Below are 20,784 nucleotides of genomic sequence, written 5' to 3' on the forward strand. Positions count from 1 at the left end.
AGTATTAACAGCAGACCCTGCCATGATGCGTCCTGTTTGTCAGTCCTTTACGTTTATTCTCATTGAATCCTCACAGCAACACTATAAGGGAGGGACTATTATTAACCCCAAATTATATAAATTTGGAGTGCTTTTCTCTAAATATCACACTGCCTCGTGAGCATTTGAAAATCAATCTCTGCTCTTCAGTAGGTGGAGAAGGAGAACAGGTCATGGGAGGTGGGGAGGAGATAAGAAAACAAACTCTGGGGTCTGTCAGAAAGACACTATGACTCTGGTGGCTGAGAAAATGACTCAGGCTGTGGACAGGTCTGGGTACTGCTAGCTCTTCCATTTCCTAGCTGTGGACCTTGAATGAATTTGTTTAACCTCTCAGTTTCCCCATCTTGAAAGTGGGCATTAAAGTCTACTTGATAGAGCGCTTGGAGAAGATTAAACGACAAAGTACATGAAGTTAGCCGTTCGTAGTAATTCGTGAGGAGAGGGATTCCTGCCCCCTGAGATTGAGGCCTGTTGTATTAGTTTGCCAGGACTGCCATAACAAAGTTACGTGGACTGAGGGGCTTAAACAAGAAAAATTTATTTTCTCAGTGCTGGGGGCCAGAAGTCCAAAATCAAGGTGTCAGCAGGGTTGGTCTCCCTCAGGTCTCTCTCCTTAGCCTGTAGAGGGCTGCCTTCTCCCTGTGTCTTCACAGTCTTCCCTCTGTAACTGTCTGTGTCCACGTTTCCTCCTCTTATAAGGATACTGGTCATATCGGCTTAGGGCCCATTCTAATGACCTCATTTTAACTTAGTCACCTCTCTATCTCCAAATACAGTCACATTCTTAGGTACTAGGGGTTAGGACCTCAACATATGAATTTGAGGGGTACAAAATTCATATTAAGAGAAAACTTGGACCTACAGAAAAATAATGGAAAATAAATTGCTGATAACCCCAATCATTGGGAAGTTTCATTTCCTTCCAGTTTTTTTTCTCCTGTGTATAGTTCCGTATACTATATATGCAGTTCTACCTTCTGCTTACTTGGTTTTACTTCATAGCATAACTTCTCTAGATAATTTAAAAACTCTGCTATAAATATCATTTTGCATAGCTGGATATATAATCTATGGAGTCAGTACTACCCCATAGATTACTTAATTTTGGCCCTATGTTAAGATGATTTAGCTTTTGCCAGGTATCATTCCTGGTCTTTTTAGCCCTGAGGCGAAGCAAGGTTCCTCAGAAGATGAGACTATAAAGCTGTGTGCCAGAGGTAAAGGGCAAGGTCACCCTGGGGATCTCGTTGCCCCTGGGACCCCCTGGAGCTGAATCAGGCCTGGATCCCTCTTTCCCCTCCCACCGGCTGAGCATGTCACAGCCCACAACTCCTCAGTGGACGTGTCGTCAAGGAAGCAAGGCTGGTTTCTAAGCAATCTTCTCTTTCTCACAGGTGCATTCCAGCCTTCCCACAAAGAATCCTGCCTCTGTGTGTGAGCTCTTAGGCTCTGGGGAGCTGAAGGCAGCTCTGTATGCTTTTAAATCCCCTCTGCCCACTTCCATTCACTAACCGCTTTCCCTAAAAAATGGCCAATGTCTTCACTTCTTTCACCTAGCTTAGTTTTTGCCTCTCTTATATCTGGCTTCTATTATGCAACCTCATGTTTGTAAAATCCATCCATGTTGTTACATGTCCTTGTAGTTGACTCATTGCATTGTGTGAATATACCACCATGTTTCTATCCATTCTACCTTAATGGACATTTGGGCTATTTCCAGTTTTTAGCTATTACAAATAGTGCTGCTGTAAACATTATAATACATGTCTTTTGGTGAATGTATTTTTGTTGGGTCTATACCTCAAAATGGAATTGCTGGGTCTTGGGTAATGTGTATATTTAGTTTCAGTAAATACTGCCAGTTTTCCAAAGTGACTGTCTCATTGTACACTAACACCTCAGACTTCTACTTTTTTTATTGAGATAAAATATGTATAATATAAATTTACCATTTTAACCATTTTAAAGGAAACAATTGAGTAGTGGTAAGTCCATTCACAATGTTGTGCAACCATCACCAATATCCTTCTCCAGAACTTTTTCAGCATCCCAAACAGAAACTCTGTGTCTGTTAACAATAACTCCCCATTTCCCCCTCTCTCCAGCCTCTGATAACCTCTATTCTACTTTCTATCTCCAGAGATTTGACTATTCTTGATACCTCATAAAGCAGAATCATACAGTATTTGTCCTTTTGTGACTGGCTTATTTTAATTAGCATAATGTTTTCAAGGTTCATCCATATTGTAGCATGTGTCAGAACTTTATTCCTTTTAAAGGCTGAATAATATTCCATTGTGTGTATATACCACATTTTGTTTATCTCTTCGTCTTTTGATGGACACTTGGGTTGTTTCCATGTTTTGGCTGTTCTGAATAATGATGCTATGAAAATTTGTGTACAGGTGTCTGAGTTCCTGCTTTCAATTCTTTTGGGTACACACCTAGAAGTGGAATTGCTGGATCATATGGTAATTCTGTGTTTACCTTGAGGAACCACCAAACTGTTTTTCGCAGTGGCTGCACCATTTCACATTCTTGATGCAGGAGAGTTTCAGTGTCTTCACATCCTTGTCAACACTTGTTATTTTCCTTTTTTTTAAAAAAAAAAAATTTATTTTTTTCTTTTTCTCCCCAAAGCCCCTTGGTACATAGTTGTATATTTTTAGTTGTGGGTCCTTCTAGTTGTGACATGTGGGATGCCGCCTCAGCAAGGCTTGATGAGTGGTGCCATGTCCGCACCCAGGATCCGAACCGGCAAAACCCTGGGCTGCTGAAGGGGAGCGTGTGAACTTCACCACTCGGCCATGGGGCCGGCCCCCCTCCTTTTTTTTTTTTTAATAGCCGTCCTAGTGCCTGTGAAGTGGTATCTCATGATTTTGATTTTCCCTAATGACTAATGATATTAAGCATCTTTTCATATGCTTATTGGCCATTTTGTATATCTTCTTTGGAGAAATGTCTTTTCAAGTCATTTGCCTGTTTTTGTTTTAATTGGGCTGGTTGTTTTTTATTGTTGAGTTTTAGGAGTTCTTTATATATTCTGGATATTATTCCTTTGGAATTCTTCTTTTTATATTGTTATATACTATTTGAATACTTTATCATGTTTATGTCACTGTGGTTAAAAAACTCATCTGTTATTCTTATTTTAAGGAAGGATTATTTCTGAACAATGACAGTAATAATCTGAGACTAAAAGACAATTTTAGAGGACAATCTGAGACAAAAGGACAGTGGGGAGACCTCATCCTGATATTTACACGGCACAGCACTGTCCCTGTGGTCCTTGTTGTGTGGTCCACTGAGCTCTGGTGTCTGGGCCAGCATGAAGGAAACCACAGGGCCAGAGCGTGGTGCTGATGGGCCCAGGTGTGACCCCTGGCAGGTTCCCTGATTTCATGCTTTGGCCACAAGGAAGGGCGGGTAAGAACGTTGCTTGTGAGTCCTTTCTACCATATGCCGTGGAGTCAGGCCAACCTGGCTTCTGAACTTAGTTTCTCATCTTTGAAAAGCAGCTAATACCTGCCTTGGTAGGGTAGTTGTAAGGATGAAATGAGCCCAGTGTCTGGCTTGGTGAATGGTAATTATTAACTCAGAGTGCTTGTTTAAAGGGTCAAGCAGGGGGGATTCAGAAGGTACATAACAAACTGAAAACTGGAGGTGGTCCAGAGTGATCTGTGTGGGCGATGGCAGAGCAGAATGCATATTGCATGTAGGTAGACTCGTGGCCTTCAGAAATAACTGAAAATCTTCCACCTCCAGCTGTGACCTTGCGTCAGCCCTATGTCTTATGAGGCCACCTGGGGTTAATGTTGCTGAACGTCCATGATCTCGGTTCTTTGGCCTCAGGAGCAAAGAAAGGGGTTTGGCCCACAAACTGACGACGAAGTGTTTCTCCCTCTTGAGACCAAACTTGGAAGCCCCATCTGGAACTCATATTTGGTCACACTGTGGGTTAGAGGAAGTAAGCCAAGTCTCCTTCTGCAGTGGCTTGGAACAGTCCTTCGTCTAGTCAAGGGGCTATTGTCAGGTCTTGTTTCCCCTGGGGGAGCTTCCAGAAGCCCCCTCCTTCCTAATACTGTCTTTCTCCCTTCCCCACAGTAGTTTTCACGGGCTGCCCTGGGCAAGACTCGGCCCTGCTTAGCTCTGAGGATGACTTCACTGTGCCGAACCACGGAGCAGTTCAGGTAAAATGCCATGTCCACCTGCAGGACAGAGAAGGATGTTCTCCATGCATGCCCGGCTTGCTGCTGCCCGGAGTCCGAGGTTGCTGTGGCCGTTGTGAGCCACGTTACCCCTTCAGGGGAGGCAGTGCTCACAGCTGTGGGTGTAGGTACTGATCTAAGCAAGATAATACTGGCAGCTGCCCACTAGGGGCACCAGAGAGTCAGGCCAGAGAGGCAGAGAGCTGCCTCATGAGTAACCAGCCAGGGCTTCCTCTCTCTTTTTTTTTTTTTTTTTAAAGATTTTATTTTTTCCTTTTTCTCCCCAAAGCCCCCCGGTACATAGTTGTGTATTCTTCGTTGTGGGTTCTTCTAGTTGTGGCATGTGGGACACTGCCTCAGCGTGGTCTGATGAGCAGTGCCATGTCCGCGCCCAGGATTCGAACTAACAAAACACTGGGCCGCCTGCAGCGGAGCGTGCGAACTTAACCACTAGGCCACGGGGCCAGCCCCCAGGCCTTCCTCTCTTGATTCCCTGTCCCACTTCCCTTTCTTTCTTCCCCATATCATCCGGGTAAACCTCAAGTGAAACCAGTTCCAGGACTGCCAATCCTATGGGCCTCTGAGAGGATGCACCTGAGGCATTTGGCCACACATCTTTGTTTCTTTTAATTTTTTGAATAGCTAATACATCCACATGGTTCAAAAATTAAAAATACTAAAAGATTATACAATGAATAATCTCCCTTTGTTTGTCTCCATCTGCCTACTGCCCTCTCCACCCCTCCAAAAGAAGACACAGAGAACTGTTACCAGTTTCTTTCCTTCCAGAATTTGTTTATATATGTTATATATTTACTTATATATGTTATATTTTACATATTTATTATAGTTATATACAGATATAAAAATAGACTCTTTTATACGAAAGCTAACATACTATTCACATGTCTGCACCTTCTTTTCACACTTGACAATATATCAGTGCAATGCCAGCCCCTTCCCACAGATAACCACTGTTATTAGTTTCTTCTGTATGCCCCCAGGCTTTGGCTATGTATAAGCAAATATGAATATATATATATCCTTATTTTCCTACCCTTTTATACAAAAGATAGAACAGTCCCTGGCACATATTAAATACTATTTAAGTGTTTGTTAAATAAAATACTAAACTATATTAAGCTGTTCTGTATCTTGTTCTTTCCATTTAACAGTATATATCAAAGATCTTTTCATGTCAGCACACAGGGCTTCCTCACTCCTCATTTTTAGAACTGCATAATATTCCACTAGGTGGATATACTATAGTGTATTTAATTGGTCCTTCTCTATAAGTGAACACAGATTTTTCCAATAGACCCATCCAGGTCAGTCTCCTCATCCTTAATTCCTGTAGGTGAGAGGATGTGTTCCAGCTCTTTGCACATCTGGGTTAAGGGGTCGTCTTCTTGCAGGAAAGGAAGACATTGAAGCTCTCCCCATCCAAACGTATCTTACGAAGACACAAGAGAGAATGGGTGGTCCCGCCAATATCTGTTCCTGAGAATGGCAAGGGTCCCTTCCCCCAGAAGCTGAATCAGGTATATGACTATGCCTTCTCCGTGGGAGTCACTGCTGGCCGTGGGACCCTCATCCACAGGCCTGAATATGAGGTTCCTTGCTACTGAGCACTCGGGCCTGCAGAGGAAAGCCTCTCTCGTGGGAGCAGATTCTGATAAGGCAGTGCCTCTCCACCCCTTCCCACGGAGGGTCCTTTTCTGCAATCATGAGATGTTTGTCACTTTGTCAGCTGCCATTTTCTTTTGCTTCCAGCTCAAATCTAATAAGGACAGAGGCACTAAGATTTTCTACAGCATCACGGGGCCTGGGGCAGACAGCCCCCCTGAGGGTGTCTTCTCCATAGAGAAGGAGACAGGCTGGTTGTTGTTGAATAAGCCACTGGACCGGGAGAAGATTGCCAAGTATGAGGCAAGTAACCCTTAGCATCCAACGAGAATCAGGGCCCCAGGGGGGAGGGTGGCACCAGGCTGACCCCAGACCTGTGTACTCACAGCTCTTTGGCCACGCTGTGTCAGAGAACGGTGCCTCAGTGGAAGAGCCCATGAACATCTCCATCATCGTGACAGACCAGAATGACCACAAGCCCAAGTTTACCCAGGATGTCTTCAGAGGGAGCGTCTTGGAGGGGGTACTACCTGGTAAGAAGACTAGGGAGGGGATAGCTGTGGGTCTGCTGGGCCCAGACCTGGCCTTGGGTCAACTTCTGGAACAATCAGGAGGTCAGCCCAGACCCTTAAAGGATCAAAGAACTCTCCACACCTGATTCCTTGGCTGTGCATCAGATCATCTGGGATTTTCTTAAAAATCTAGATTCCCTCACTCCATCCAAAATCCCTGAATAATAACGATCCTGGAGTAGAGCTCTGGAATCTGAAATTTGAAGATTTCCCAGAAGCTTTAGATGAGCAGCTGGGTTTGGGGACCACCAGCTTTGGAACTGCAGAGGCCTAGATTTGAATCTTGAGTTTGCCTCTTTACCTTCTGTGACCCTGGGTACATTCTTCACCTCTGAGCCTCAATCTTCACATCTGAAAATGGGAATAATATCAACCTTAAAGATTGTAAAGATTAGAAAAACGTGCATGCTGCTTGTAATATGAAGCACCTGCACAAGGTTCTTTGGTGAGTGGCAGCTACAAGGAAAGCAGCAAAGACTGGGAGGTGTTAGAACATGGTTTATCGCAAGCGGAAAATAAATTGCTAGGGCTGGAGAAGAGAGTGGGAGGGGGCTGGCAGGAGACCAGGGAAATAGGTACCTTTTAATGACCTCAAAGGTGGAGATGGGTCCTTTCTCTCTGAGTTGTAGAGAATTAGAAAACAGAGAAGTGTGAATTGGCTTCTGACAATAACAGAAATTTCCAAAAGAAAAATAGTGCCTTAAGCAAGATAGAACCTTTTTTTCCCTTCTATTAAGAAACCTAGAGGTGGTCAGTCCGGGCTGGGAGAGTACTTTAAAGTGTTGGAGACGTAGGCTCTTTCTATCTCCTTGCTCTGCTGTTTTGGCCTCGTTCCCAAGCTTAGCTCATGATTGCTGTTGGAGTTCCAGCCGTTACATCTGGAAGGAGAGAAAGGGTGGGAAGAATAAGCCCCATACTTGGAAAAACACTTCCTCCAAAACTGTGTATCCCATTTGTCAGAATTTAGTCTCAGGGCCACAGCTAGCTGCAAGATGGGATGGGAAATAGTCTTTCCTGTCCACGTGAGCCTGTGCCCAGCCTAAAATGATTGCGAGGATGATGTTTCTAAGAAAGAAGAGGAGAATGGAAAATGGCCCCAGCTGGTAATCTCTGCCACAAAGTGGAAGATGGGTCCAAGCTGATGTTCAGTGTAGAGCCTCTCAGAGTTCCAAAAGTGGGTAGGAATGGAATGGGAGCTGGGAGGGAAGGGTGCTCACTCATCCCTTCTCCCCTGCAGGTACTTCTGTGATGCAGGTGACAGCCACAGATGAGGACGATGCCATCAACACCTACAATGGGGTGGTCGCTTACTCCATCCATAGCCAAGAGCCAAAGGACCCACACGACCTCATGTTCACCGTCCACCGGAGCACGGGCACCATCAGTGTCATCTCCAGTGGCCTCGACCGGGAGGTGAGTGGCCCTTAGTGAAGTGCCGCCTACCCAGGCTTGCTCAGGCTGGGACCTGACATTCAGAGCAGAAGCCCCCATCCCTACCCCTAAAGCCCAAGGCAAGCAGTGAGGACCAAGGCAGCTGGGAATGGCTGCTGTTGTGTTCCCATGTGGATGTCCCACAGCTCCGCTGAGCCAATGGCACACTGCCAAACGATCTTGTTAAGGCTGAGGAGGCAGCTGTGAAATGCAGACGTATGATATTTTCTGTAGGTTTTCTCATTTCCTCTCAGAATGGCTCACTTAGCATGCACATTGCCCAGATTTGTCCCTTGTGTGCTACAAAGTAGAATTAGCTCCGTGGATATTGGAGTTGCCTCCTGTTCCCTAATTAATACCTTTGTCCAAATCCTGGCTCAAAGCTCCCTTTCTGCATCAGCCCAGGGTCGGGTCTTCACCCCCGACAGGCCCGGGGAACGGTTTGGATCTGCACTTCCTCTCTCCCTCCACCCTTTGCTTCTGTTCTTCCTGGTGGTGGTGAATGGTGAGTCAAGAAAACGTGAGAAGGGGAAACCTGCCCCTTCCCTCCATGTGCGCCTAGGGCTGTGCCTTGGGGAGCCCAGGCCGAGGGACCCTCAGACTGAGCTCACAGGCCTTCCACCCTCCTTGTCTCCCTAGAGAGTCCCTGAGTACACCCTGACCATCCAGGCGACAGACATGGACGGGGACGGCTCCACCACCACGGCAGTGGCCATAGTGGAGATCCTCGATGCCAATGACAATGCTCCCGTGTTTCATCCCCAGAAGGTAATGCCCCTTCCTTTCGTCTGCCCTCATCAGATGATGAAGGACTAAGGTTTTCCTTTCTACTGAAGCTCTGGAACCAGCCTACATTGCTTCAAGTCCCAGTCCCACCACTTACTAGCTGTGTGACCTTAGGCAAACTGCCTAACCTCTCTGTGCCCCATTTCCTAATCTGAAATGGAGATAATGATGACACTTGCTGCATTGTTCTGAGTTTTAGATGAAATAATCTATGTATAGTTCTTAACTCAATCCCCCAGACAGAAGAGGTGCTGGATAGGAGAATCTTTGTTGACTTGAAAATTTCTAATTTGCCTCGCACCTCTACCTGCTCACCTTCTCCCAATGAATGCTTGTATACCTCCAGTGACAGAGGACTCAGTGCCAATCAAGAGGACACCCACTCATCTTCCATCTGTAGATAACTCTGGCTACTGAACATTATTTAAACTTGATTAAAAATTTGTTCTGAGCAGCTGATTTCTTTTTTTTTTTAATATTAACAGTGGTTTTATTGTGGGTTTTTTTTTTTTTTCCTGGAAAGGATTCACCCTGAGCTAACATCTGTTGCCAATCTTCCTGTTTTGTTTCTTTTTCTGAGCAGCTGATTTCTCAGTCTTTGCTGCCTGTTCCAGAACTTCCAAAAAAAGTTCCTGGTCAGTGCTCCAGAGCAATCAGGCACCTAGCTCTTCCTGCCACCTTCTTTGTACCTTTCTGTTCTCAGCTAAATAGGTGGCTACACAGGACGGGGCTCTGGGCACCCAGACCAGTGAGATTCCTGGAGCATTAGGCCCCTGGGTGTAGGGAAAACAGGCCCAAGATTGCTGTGGTCTGTCCCAGCAGCTGTGAGGCTGACGCTCAGGACATTCTGCATCTGTGTGTGCCGTGAAACCCTGGGAAGTGTGTTGGGTGGCCCCGGAAAGGAGAAGCGTCATGGGGCTCCCCCTCTGTTGAATGGACGATTCACAGCTGGCAAAGAATGGAATGGTCTCTTAGGGTGGTCAGTCCCTCTGCTCTGACTGTGCTTTGTTTCCCACACGACAGTACGAGGCCCATGTGCCTGAGAACGCGGTGGGCCACGAGGTGCAGAGGCTGACGGTGACCGATCTGGATGCCCCCAACTCACCAGCATGGCGCGCCGTCTACCACATCTTGGAAGGTGACGATGGGGACCATTTTATCATCACCACCCACCCCGAGAGCAACCAGGGTATCCTGACAACCAGGAAGGTGAGTCAGTTTGGGCTTTAGACAGGGACCCTTCCTGGGGCCATCAGGTCTGCAGCCTCCAGGACAAGAAGGTACCACCTGCCATGGGACACATGCCTTGGGGAGTGCACCAGGACAATGGCGTCCAACATTTTCCCATCCTTCTTGTGTTGGGGAATTCTTTGTTCAAACGAAATCTTACCCGGGGGCCCAATTCATAAAATGGGTAAGAGTTGCTGGTCTAATTGAAGTGAATCTGTGGAGCCTCTCCTTCAGATCCCAGGTCCGCTGGCTGGCCCAGTCAATCAGTCCTCTCACACAGAGGGACTCTATTTTATTGGAGTTCTTGCTAATTTTGCATTTAATCCATAATACATACCTAGGTGTTTGGATAGTAGAATGTTTTAAATTACTTAGTAGTTGGGCATACCTTTGCCTCTCAAAAAAAATCTTTGAATAAAATCGATGCTTCAAGAAGATGGGCCTAATCTTTCTGTGATTTCCTTTTTTTTTTTTTTAAAGATTTTATTTTTTTCCTTTTTCTCCCCAAAGCCCCCCAGTACATAGTTGTATATTCTTCGTTGTGGGTCCTTCTAGTTGTGGCATGTGAGACGCCACCTCAGCGTGGCTTGATGAGCAGTGCCATGTCTGCACCCAGGATTCAAACCAACAAAACACTGGGCCGCCTGCAGCGGAGCGTGCGAACTTAACCACTCTGCCACGGGGCCGGCCCCTTTTTTTTTTTTTTTTGATTTTTTTGATTTTTCCTTTTTCTTCCAAAGTGCCCCCGTACATAGTTGTGTATTTTTAGTTGTGGGTCCTTCTAGTTGTGGCATGTGGGTCACCGCCTCAGCATGGCCTTATGAGTGGTGCCATGTCCGCACCCAGAATTCGAACTGGTGAAACACTGGGCCTCCGAAGCAGAGCACACGATCTTAACCACTGGGCCACGGGGCCAGCCCCATCTGTGATTTCTTTTACCTCCTGGTTTATTATGAAGAATGGCCCAGTTTGAGAAGCAGAGTTTTATATAATACTTTAAAGACTATCTCTTCTTGTGGCAAAAACTTTATAAAGCCCGTTTTACATTTGAAATGAATTTCACTTATAATGTAACTTATCTAACATATAATTTCTAGAAAAATAGAATGCCCTAACTGTAAAATAAGGGAGAATTTTATAGGAAAAGTTACCGATAATAAAATATTTCTTTTTTTTTAATAAAATATTTCTATATGTAAACTTTTGGGCACAATTATACTAGAAAACATAATGATGTGGTCAGTTGCTTACATCTCTTTGTAGAATCATCCAGATGTGGTGGATGCTGGATGTTGCTCTGGCAGCTTATACCACAAGGGGTACTGATGTCTTTCCAGAACAGCAAATAAATGACTCTTGAGAAAGGCCTGAACAAATCAAATTATGAGATCCCCTTAGAAGTTGCATTCCTAGAAAATTTAGTGTGTATTAAAACCACATCAAAAACTTGGTTTATATGTAAAACACGTTCTAGGCTGTAATTATAAACAGATTTTTCATACCCATGAATACATGAATGTCCAAGGGGATATTGGGAAATCACGTGGACTGTGGGACAGTTCTTTGTGTCCCTTCCCGAGCCTATAGATGCCAGTGGCATCCCCAATCATGACAACTAGAATTGATTCCACAAGTTTCTACGACATCCCCGAGTGGGGCGTCACCACCCCACTGAGAACAGTTCCAGGGCTCACTAGTCTAGATGCCTCTGGGGTGGTCTGAGAGGCCCAGCGGATGTCCACTCAGGAAATGCTGGAGGTTTTGTGGGACAGGGAACGGGCAGCATTGTTGCTGGTGGGAGCCTCGAGCCCCTTGCTCTGGGCCCTTTCCTTCTGACATCATAGCACTGCGTGAGGCCTCCACACAAAATGGCAGCTCAGGTCCTCTTCCTCTTCTCTCTCAGAGCTTGGATTTTGAGGCCAAAAGCCAGCACACCTTGTATGTCGAAGTGACCAACGAGACTCCCTTTGTGGTGAAACTCCCAACCTCCACGGCCACCATAGTGATCCACGTGGAGGATGTGAATGAGGCACCTGTGTTCGTCCCACCCTCCAAAGTCATCGAGGTCCAGGAGGACATCTCCATCGGGGAGTCTGTCTGTACCTACACTGCACAGGACCCTGACAAGGGGAGTCAGAAGATCAGGTATGCAGGAGCTGGGCTCACATTCAGCCAAATGCACTGGTACTGTTGGATGGGTTGTTTATTATGGCCAGCATTTGTTCTAATTACCATAAGTATTTTGAACATCAGCCCTGCATAGGGGCTTCCCTTCCTGTCTTCCTCAAGGCTGAAAACTCTGAGCAAAGGTCTAGGGAGCAGGTATTCCCATTCCCTCTCATGTGTCCCTGCTGGGCCCCCGACCTGCTGCTCAGGCTTCCATTTAGGGGTGAGATGCATTTTCCATGTGATCCTGCTTAGGAACCCTGGGTCCCGTGGCATCATCTGCCCGTTGGCCTGAGGAGACTTTTTTCCCTGCCTCCCCAAAGCCCTAGTACATAGTTGTATATTCTAGTTGTAAGTGCTTCTAGTTCTTCTGTGTGAGCCACCACCACAGCATGGCTACTGACAGATGAGTGGTGTGGTTCCAAACCTGGGCTGCCGAAGCAGATTGCTTTGAACTTGAACCACTAGGCCATCAGGGCTGGCTCAGAGGAGGCTTTGAATGACAATATCAGAATTCTAAGTATTCTGGGTGTGACTCCTCCCAAATTTTCCACTCCAGCTACCACATTCTGAGAGACCCAGCAGGGTGGCTAGCAATGGACCCAGACAGTGGGCAGGTCACTGCTGCAGGGGTCTTGGACCGCGAGAATGAGTGGTTTGTGAAGAACAACATCTACGAAGTCATGGTCTTGGCCACGGATGATGGTGAGAGCTTCTTCCAGCCCCTCCATGTGGGCACCTTTGGAGCCCATGACATGGCACATCCTCTCCCCAGGCAGAGTATGGTGTGGGTAAGGGATGTCAGTGAACTAATTTGGAGGGTCAAAGAGGTGTTTCAGAGGAGTCTTTTAAAGACTGGTCCAAGGGTTGGCTGGCCGTGATTCCAATTTCCCTAAGACCCAAAAGTTAGGAGATATCCTGAAGATTCCTTTCAGCCTAAGTTTATGGTTCACTGAGGCCTGAACTGGCCTGTTAGTTTCCCCTTGTGACTGATTGAAAGGGACTGCCTGGAAAGTGCCATGATTGATTAGTGATGTCACACCATGACAGGGTTGGAGGTTATGATGTGATTGCCATCTCTGCTTCACACATAGTGAACCAAGGCCTGGAGGCAGGTGAGAGGTTACCACAGGGCTGTGAAGGGGAGCTTCCCTGAAGCTGATCAGCAAACACTGCATCAGCCCTGAGGTGGCAAATAGGTTTCAATTTATGATAGATTGGTAGTGGCTGTCTGGATGAAGTGACTACGAATTAGCTAGGATCAATTAGTAATGTCTGCTATGGACACAAAATGAGAATGATGGCATAGTTGCCATGTATTTACCATCACTGGTTTGCTCTATTATGAAGCTAAGGCATGGAGGGTCTTGAAAGGTTACAGCTGGGGAGTAAACAGGACCCTCCCGGAGGCTGATTGGGTAGGTCACAGGGGAGCTTAACATTGATTCATCAACCTGACCAAAGGCAGATGCTGAAAAGGGATTATATGTGTGATTATGAACAGGGAGCCCTCCCACCACTGGCACGGGGACCCTCCTGCTAACACTTCTGGATGTCAACGACCATGGCCCGGTCCCCGAGCCCCGACAGATCACCATCTGCAACCAAAGCCCTGTGCCCCAAATACTGAACATCACAGACAAGGACCTGTCCCCCCACACCTCCCCTTTCCGGGCCCATCTCACACATGACTCGGACATCTACTGGACGGCAGAGGTCAATGAGAAAGGTAACTGAGTGCGGTGGCAGGTGGGTGTCTGCCCCATACCAGAACCATTCCTGCCCCAGCATTTTGTGGGTCCAAGTTAACAGTTTCCTCAAGAATGTCAATTAGATGCTACTTATTAGCTTAATGTAAGCATTTAGAATTCCACGGGAGTCCTTAGAGACCATTCTAACCCAACCACCTTCCTGTACAGATGGAAAAACAGACCCAGAGAGAGAGGGTGTGACCTTCTCAATATCACATAATGAGAGAGTCAGGAGTCCAGCGCAGTGATGGTAGCTAACCTGCACTGAGCTTACTTACTATGTGCCAGACACCACTTCAGATGCTTTACATAGATTAGGTTGCTCAATCCTCACAACAACACTGTGAAGAAGATACTAGTATCTCTCACATGCGCTCACGCGCCCATTTGACAGATGAGGAAACCAAGGCTTGCAGAAATGTAAATATCTTGCCAGAGGCATTACGACTGGAAGACGATGGCACTAGGATTTGAATCCAGGCAGTTTGAATAGGCAAGATGCTTTTTCTTTTCCTTATTTAATATTTCTACCACCCTCTATGGTCAGTATTTTTATTCCTATTTACAGATGAGAGTGAGACTCAGAGAGGTTAAGTAACATGCACAAGGGCACAGAGTGGGTAAGCAGTGGTACAGAAGTTGAAGCCAGAGTTCCTGTCCTCCTCACCCCTGCTCCCATCCACCTCCCTGTCCTTGTCCTTGTCCTTTCCCATCCCATGCAGCTTCTCAGCCTCCACTGGATTTTTAGTTGTCACAGCACTCACGAGGAGTGTTACTGGCATCAAGTGGGTGAGAACCCACAGTGCATGAGAAGGACAGATCCAGCCCCAAGTGCCAATAAGGCCCCTGGAGAAACACTGCTCACTCTGATTTAAAATGCTCCCCCCCCCGCCCTGGGGCCGGCACAGTGGTACAGTGGTTAATTGCACACGTTCTACTTCGGCAGCCTGGGGTTCCCGGGTTCGGATCCCGGGTGCGGACATGGCACTGCTTGGCAAGCCATGCTGTGGCAGGCATCCCACATATAAAGTAGAGGAAGACGGGCACAGATGTTAGCCCAGGGCCAGTCTTCCTCAGCAAAAAGAGGAGGATTGACAGCAGATGTTAGCTCAGGGCTAATCTTCATTCATAAATAAATAAATAAATAGCTCAGCTCAGGGCTAATCTTCATTCATAAATAAATAAATAGATAAATAAATAAAATAAAATGCTCCCCCTTCCCCTTGGGGCTAGGGTCCCTCAGGAGGGAAATGGGGAAACAGTGCATATAGTTTCTGCCCCAAAGAAATCAAATGCCCAGGGTCTATTACTGCTGCCGAGCCCAACCCAGAAAGGACTCAGGAGCCCTGCTTCAGACAGCCATGTTGTCTCATTCATTTGAGTCCTGTGATTTGGGTGTATATATTTAGCACCTTTCCTTTTTTTTTTTTTTTTAAGGAAGTTTAGCCCTGAGCTAACATCTGCTGCCAATACTCCTCTTTTTGCTGAGGAAGATTGACCCTGAGCTAATATCTGTGCCCACCTTCCTCTACTTTATATGTGGGACACCTGCCACAGCATGGCTTGCCAAGCAGTGTGTAGTTCCACATCTGGGATCCAAACCAGCTAGCCGTGGGCTGCCGAATCAGAGTGCACGAACTTAACCACTGTGCTACTGGGCTGACCCAGCACCTTTCCTTTGGGGAGCCCAAGTTGGTCTCCTGTCACCCCCTTGTGGCCTGGAAGCCATTTTTTTCCTGCCTGCCCACATCATTTACAGAGCATGGACTCTGGAGCCAGAATGTCTTGGTTCAAGACCCAGCTTCTCCATTTACTAGCTTTGTGATTGTGGGCAAGTTACTGAACCTCACTGTTCCTCAGTTTCCCTATTTGTAGAATGGTGCCAATAATTGCACCCACTTCCATACAGCTACCGTGAAGACTGAGTACTTGCTAGGTATCTTGTGTGGGATACCCATGCTCGGTAGATGCGAGTAGCCATCTTCACTTCCGCTGTCCCCCAGCCACAGTCCCGGAGCTGGCTCCGTCAAGTGTAAGCGTTATAGCCAAAGCCCAATGGTACTGACACATGATAGTAGTATTGATACCTGGTTCTGGGTTTTAATTTAGTTTTTCTATCTGACCATGTCCTGTTGTCAGGGGAATTGGTCCAAACTCTCCCCTCTATGCCCTCAGGCTGTTACTTGACCTCCCTAAGTCTCAGTGCTGCATTTGTAAAATGGTGATAACAGGACCTGCCTCTTCAGGTTGTGGTGAAGGTCAGAGGAGGGCTTGGTCCATAGTAAGTATCAGTGTAGTCACCGCTGCGCCCGGCACCACCGTCATCATCCTCAGCTGAGAAATCAGTCCCTAGCATGACAACAGGAGGTGGTATGGACGTTCTGGTGAAATGCACCTTGTTGGCCTCTCCACGTGGTAGACCAAATATTCGGCCTGCAGAAGTGTCTCTGCCTGCCGTTGCTGAATGCGACAGTGTGAAATCTCCCTTCTGGCCTTTTTACTGAGAGGGGCCCAGTGAGTGTGCAGAACCTTCGAACTGAAAATGGCTTGAGATCAGTGCTGAAATAGGCCGACAGGCCTGGGAGTGGGTGGGCTAGAAATGTAGGGTGGTTTTTATTGTCCCAGTGATTGGGGGATGCTACTGACATTTAGTGGTGAGATCTGTAATGCTTGGGAAGGTCCTGCATGATGAAAAATAGTTCCACCCAAGCTAAGAGCTCCCTCCTTGAGAAACTTGGTCTAAACTGAAGGCCTTTTTTCAGGGGCCCCCGACCCTGTATTCCTCACCAACCAGCATAGCCCTCCCCTCTGCCCCAGGATTGCCACACAGTCTCCCCAGAGTGCTGTCCATTGGGCAGGCCCCCCTGAGGCTTGGCTTCTGCTCTGTGGTTAGCCTGCCACCCACCCTAGGTCTTTGAAAGGTCAGTTAGCACCGTGCCCATTGCAGCCTCATTTCCAGCATCCCTGAACTTGTGTGCGGTCACTAAGGCTGTAATAACACCAGTTGGCATCCTCTCTGATCCACTGAACGACATCAGTTATATCACCAAGTCATGCGCATTTGGATTTATTAGTAATTAATGCTCACTCAGAAATATCAGTGTTTCAGATATTGAAATTCTGTCATACGGTTGAGGTATAAACATTATATTCACTATTGCAAGAGCAAAATGCTACAATAATAAGTGGTAGTGAACTTTCAAATAGGAAAACAGGTGGCCGGTTAATGTGAATATTAAAAGATTGGGCTAGCTATCTCTTAGAATGAACAGTGTATTCTTTTTGAGGCAAAGCACAGTCTAGCAGCTAATGGTACTGAGAAATTATTGGCCCCCCATGACATGACTTTTTTTAAAACCTCATATTTTAAGAATACTGTGATTTATTGATTTTTTTAAAAAATAAAATGATGAATTTATTCTTCTATCACAATAATCCTTTCCATGATGGTGAGTTTGGCTTTGGCTAAAATCCGCTTTTACACTTGGCGTAAGTGTGCCGTTGGACGTTTCCCCGTTGCCCGGATGCAGAGGCTGTCTCCTCAAACCTCGATCATGGCATAGCTGGTTCCCACCGTTTGCGGTCTCCCAAGGTGAATAAATTATCTGCCCATTCCAGGAGACACAGTGGCCTTGTCCCTGAAGAAGTTTCTGAAGCAAGACACATATGATGTGCACCTTTCTCTGTCCGACCATGGCAACAAGGAGCAGCTGACAGTGATCAGGGCCACCGTGTGTGACTGCCATGGCCACGTGGAGAAATGCCCCGAACCCTGGAAGGGGGGTTTCCTCCTCCCCATCCTGGGGGCTGTCTTGGCTCTGCTGCGTGAGTACCAGCACCTTTCCCCTCTGCTTAGGGTGGTCAGAAGATCTGAATCTACCATGAACTTCTGGGACTAAGGGGCCACCAATATTGTCCATCTGTTCCTTATACTCTCAATTCTGGGAGTGTCATTCAATCAGTAGATGTTTTTGGAGCTTCTGGAATGTGCCAGGCTTGGGGGATGAGTGGTGAGCAGACAGACTTGGGCCTGCCACCATGCCATCTAGAGGCTAGAACAGTGGGTCAGAACTGTGGTCTCCAAACCGACACCATTACCATTACCAGGAATTTGTTAGAAAGGCCAATTCTCAGGCCCACTCCTGAGCTGATTCAGAAACTTAGGGTTAAGACTCAGTAATCTGTGTTTTTAACGAGCCCTCCAGGAGGTTCTGATACAAGCTAGAGTTTGAGAGCCACTGGTCTAGTTGGCAGAAGTGTTTAGTTAAAAGCTAATTTCTTAAAAGCTAATTTCTTAAAAGCTCTAAAGGTAGAAGCTATCACATTTGCTTTTTCCACTCTCTGAATTGGTCCTTACACACAAAACACTCATTCAATCAGATATGAATACAAGAGCAATGTACTGTGCACTGAGCACTGTTTTAGGCAGTGGGGGTACAGCACTTAACAGACCAATCCCTGCCCTCATGGAGCTTACTTTCCAGTTCAGAGAGCAGACAACAAATAATCTGGCACAGAAATAGGTGTTGCTATGGAGAAAAAGGAGGAGGTCTGCTATTTCAAGTAGGATGGGCAACAAAGGTCTTGCCAAGAAGGGGATATTGCAGTAAAGACCTGAAAGAGGAGAGCAGGCAAGTCATATAGTTGTCTTGAGGACAGCAAGTGCAAAGGCCCTGAGGCAGCACTGTGCTTGGTGTGTGGAAACAGCAATGGCTGGAGTGGGAAAAGAGTAGCAGATGAGGTCAGAGAGAGGATAGTGTGGCGTAGCATCATGTTGGGCCTTGTAGGCTATTGTAAGGACTCTGGGTGAAAAGAGAAGTCATCAGAAGGTTTGGACCAGAGGAGTGATGTGATTTGACTTGAATTTTAAAAGATTGCTACTGACCAGACTGTCGAGGGACAAGGGTGGAGACAGGAAGACCATTAGGAGCGATTGCCATAATCTAGGAGTGAGGTGGTTGGTGGCTCAGACCAGGATAGCTGAGGTGCTAAGGTGGTCATATTTCAAGATAGAATCAATTCAGATTCATATGTGGTATGAGGAAAAAAGCCATTGATGATTCTAAGGCGTGAACAACTAGAAATATAGCATTTCCGTTCACCAGTTTGGGAAAGACCATGGGAAGAGATTGGCCTGGCAGTCCAAATGGAGATATCAGTAGGCGGTTAGGCATTTAAGCTTTGGATACAGGTGAGAAGTCCAGTTCACCTCTTATCTTTCCCCAGACCCAGTGTGGGGTGAGGGGAAGGGGAGGGAGAGATCACATCTAGCCCACATAGTGTGTGCATCCTAAGAACCCATGAACTCCCGAAGAAGGCTAGAGAGAGACAGTGCCTCCATCAGCAGGCCACAAACGTGATAAGCTCAATAGTTGGCTGTATCCTCTTACACTAGACAGCCACAGAGACGGCCAGGGGTACCCTCTTCCTATGGGATTAAGTGGGGGTAGTCATGGCAGGTAAGGAGAGCAGCCAGGCATTAGTTGGCCAGTCCCCCCATGTCCAAATAGCCTGCCAGCTTTCAGACCATATCACTAAAAGCCAGTACTTCCGTTAAAATTCCCAAACAGCATTTGGACCTAAGTTCAAATCACTGCACCGTAGCAAAGTTGCACTGTCTCGCTTTTAACTTAAAAGTCTGTGGCTCATTTAGGGGAACCCTGGGGACTGGAAAAGAGTCTTCTTGAAAAGTAACATCTGCTGGGAGATTCCCATGCCCACAAAGGAAGATTTCTTTAAGGACTAGTACCACCAACATGGGAAGACAGATGATAAGTGATAGAGAATTATGGGTCGGGGAATGAAATCAGAACGCTGGTAGGAGGTGGTGATGCTAACCTGAAGGGTGAGAGCCATGCGTGTACATGGAGAGCATTTCAGGTGAGGAAAGAATCCAGATGAAGGTTCTGAAGTGGGAAACTGCTAGGTATATTTGAGGAACTCCAAGGAGGCCAGTGTGACTAGACCTGGGCATGGCGCCTAGCAGAGCCACATCCCGTGTGCCTCGAGAAGGAGTTGGGGGTTTTCCTAGATGCAAGGGAGCCACGGAAGTGTGGTAAGCTCTGGCTACTGAGTGGTGGGGTCTAGAATTAGATGGGGCTCTGTGGGTTTGAGGGTCCTGGCCAGCCATGTGGTTGTGGGGTGAGTATTCACACTCCCCACCTCTTCCAGTCCTCCTGCTGGTGCTCCTCTTGTTGGTGAGAAAAAAGCGGAAGATCAAGGAGCCCCTTCTGCTCCCAGAAGATGACACCCGTGACAACGTCTTCTACTATGGTGAAGAGGGAGGTGGCGAGGAGGACCAGGTGTGGCTTTGGGAGGTCTGGGGGATGGGAGATGGGTGCCCCCAGGGCCACTGGCAGGGGTGGTTGGGTCAACCAACTAACCGTGTTAGCTCTATTGACCAGACCCTGGCCTGAAGCATCATTCTTCGCATAGAAGCGACCACCAGCTCTCCTCTTCTGAGAGGCTGTCTGGTCCGTTACTGTAGGCTCTTTGGCCCCAGCCAAGGTGACCTTGAGCCTGTGCCTTATTGGGAGGAGGGGATGTGGAAACTAGGGCTTTCAGACATCTCTGACATTACCCACGAACCAGAACATCCAAATGGTAGGCTAGTGGGGTGAGAATGTAAATCGTAGGGGAGTGGGAGGTCCTCTGAAACCCATGTTCTCCTTCACTCATGAAGGACTACGACATCACCCAACTCCACCGGGGTCTGGAGGCCCGGCCTGAGGTGATTCTCCGCAACGATGTGGCACCTACCTTCATCCCCACACCCATGTACCGTCCACGTCCAGCCAACCCCGATGAAATCGGCAACTTCATCATCGAGGTGAGGCATGAGGGGCCAGCCTAGGGCAGCCCTTTGTCCAAGCACCAGCAGCACAGGAGAAAGAGCGTGGGCTTGGAGTCTTGGCTCTGTGTTCAAATCCTGACTCCACCACCAATCAGCTGTGTGACCTCTGGCACATTTGA

The 20,784-nt window shown here is 47.1% G+C and overlaps 1 protein-coding gene across 2 annotated transcripts in view; it reads left to right on the forward strand.

The window, feature by feature from the left end:
• The window catches only part of CDH3 (cadherin 3), a 56,084-nt gene that overhangs the window by 32,221 nt on the left and 3,079 nt on the right, over window positions 1-20,784 (forward strand). For both annotated transcript variants that reach the window (XM_046682648.1, XM_046682647.1), the window contains 13 exons: window positions 4,147-4,232; window positions 5,666-5,791; window positions 6,024-6,179; window positions 6,265-6,409; window positions 7,686-7,861; window positions 8,519-8,647; window positions 9,689-9,874; window positions 11,799-12,040; window positions 12,621-12,766; window positions 13,566-13,790; window positions 17,431-17,637; window positions 19,984-20,114; window positions 20,495-20,641. In XM_046682648.1, coding sequence (XP_046538604.1) covers window positions 4,147-4,232; window positions 5,666-5,791; window positions 6,024-6,179; window positions 6,265-6,409; window positions 7,686-7,861; window positions 8,519-8,647; window positions 9,689-9,874; window positions 11,799-12,040; window positions 12,621-12,766; window positions 13,566-13,790; window positions 17,431-17,637; window positions 19,984-20,114; window positions 20,495-20,641 — 2,102 coding nt within the window. The remainder of the gene's footprint in view (window positions 1-4,146; window positions 4,233-5,665; window positions 5,792-6,023; window positions 6,180-6,264; window positions 6,410-7,685; window positions 7,862-8,518; window positions 8,648-9,688; window positions 9,875-11,798; window positions 12,041-12,620; window positions 12,767-13,565; window positions 13,791-17,430; window positions 17,638-19,983; window positions 20,115-20,494; window positions 20,642-20,784) is intronic.

The sequence above is a fragment of the Equus quagga genome, chromosome 13 (genome assembly GCF_021613505.1).
Source record: "Equus quagga isolate Etosha38 chromosome 13, UCLA_HA_Equagga_1.0, whole genome shotgun sequence".
Classification (NCBI taxonomy): Eukaryota; Metazoa; Chordata; class Mammalia; order Perissodactyla; family Equidae; genus Equus; species Equus quagga.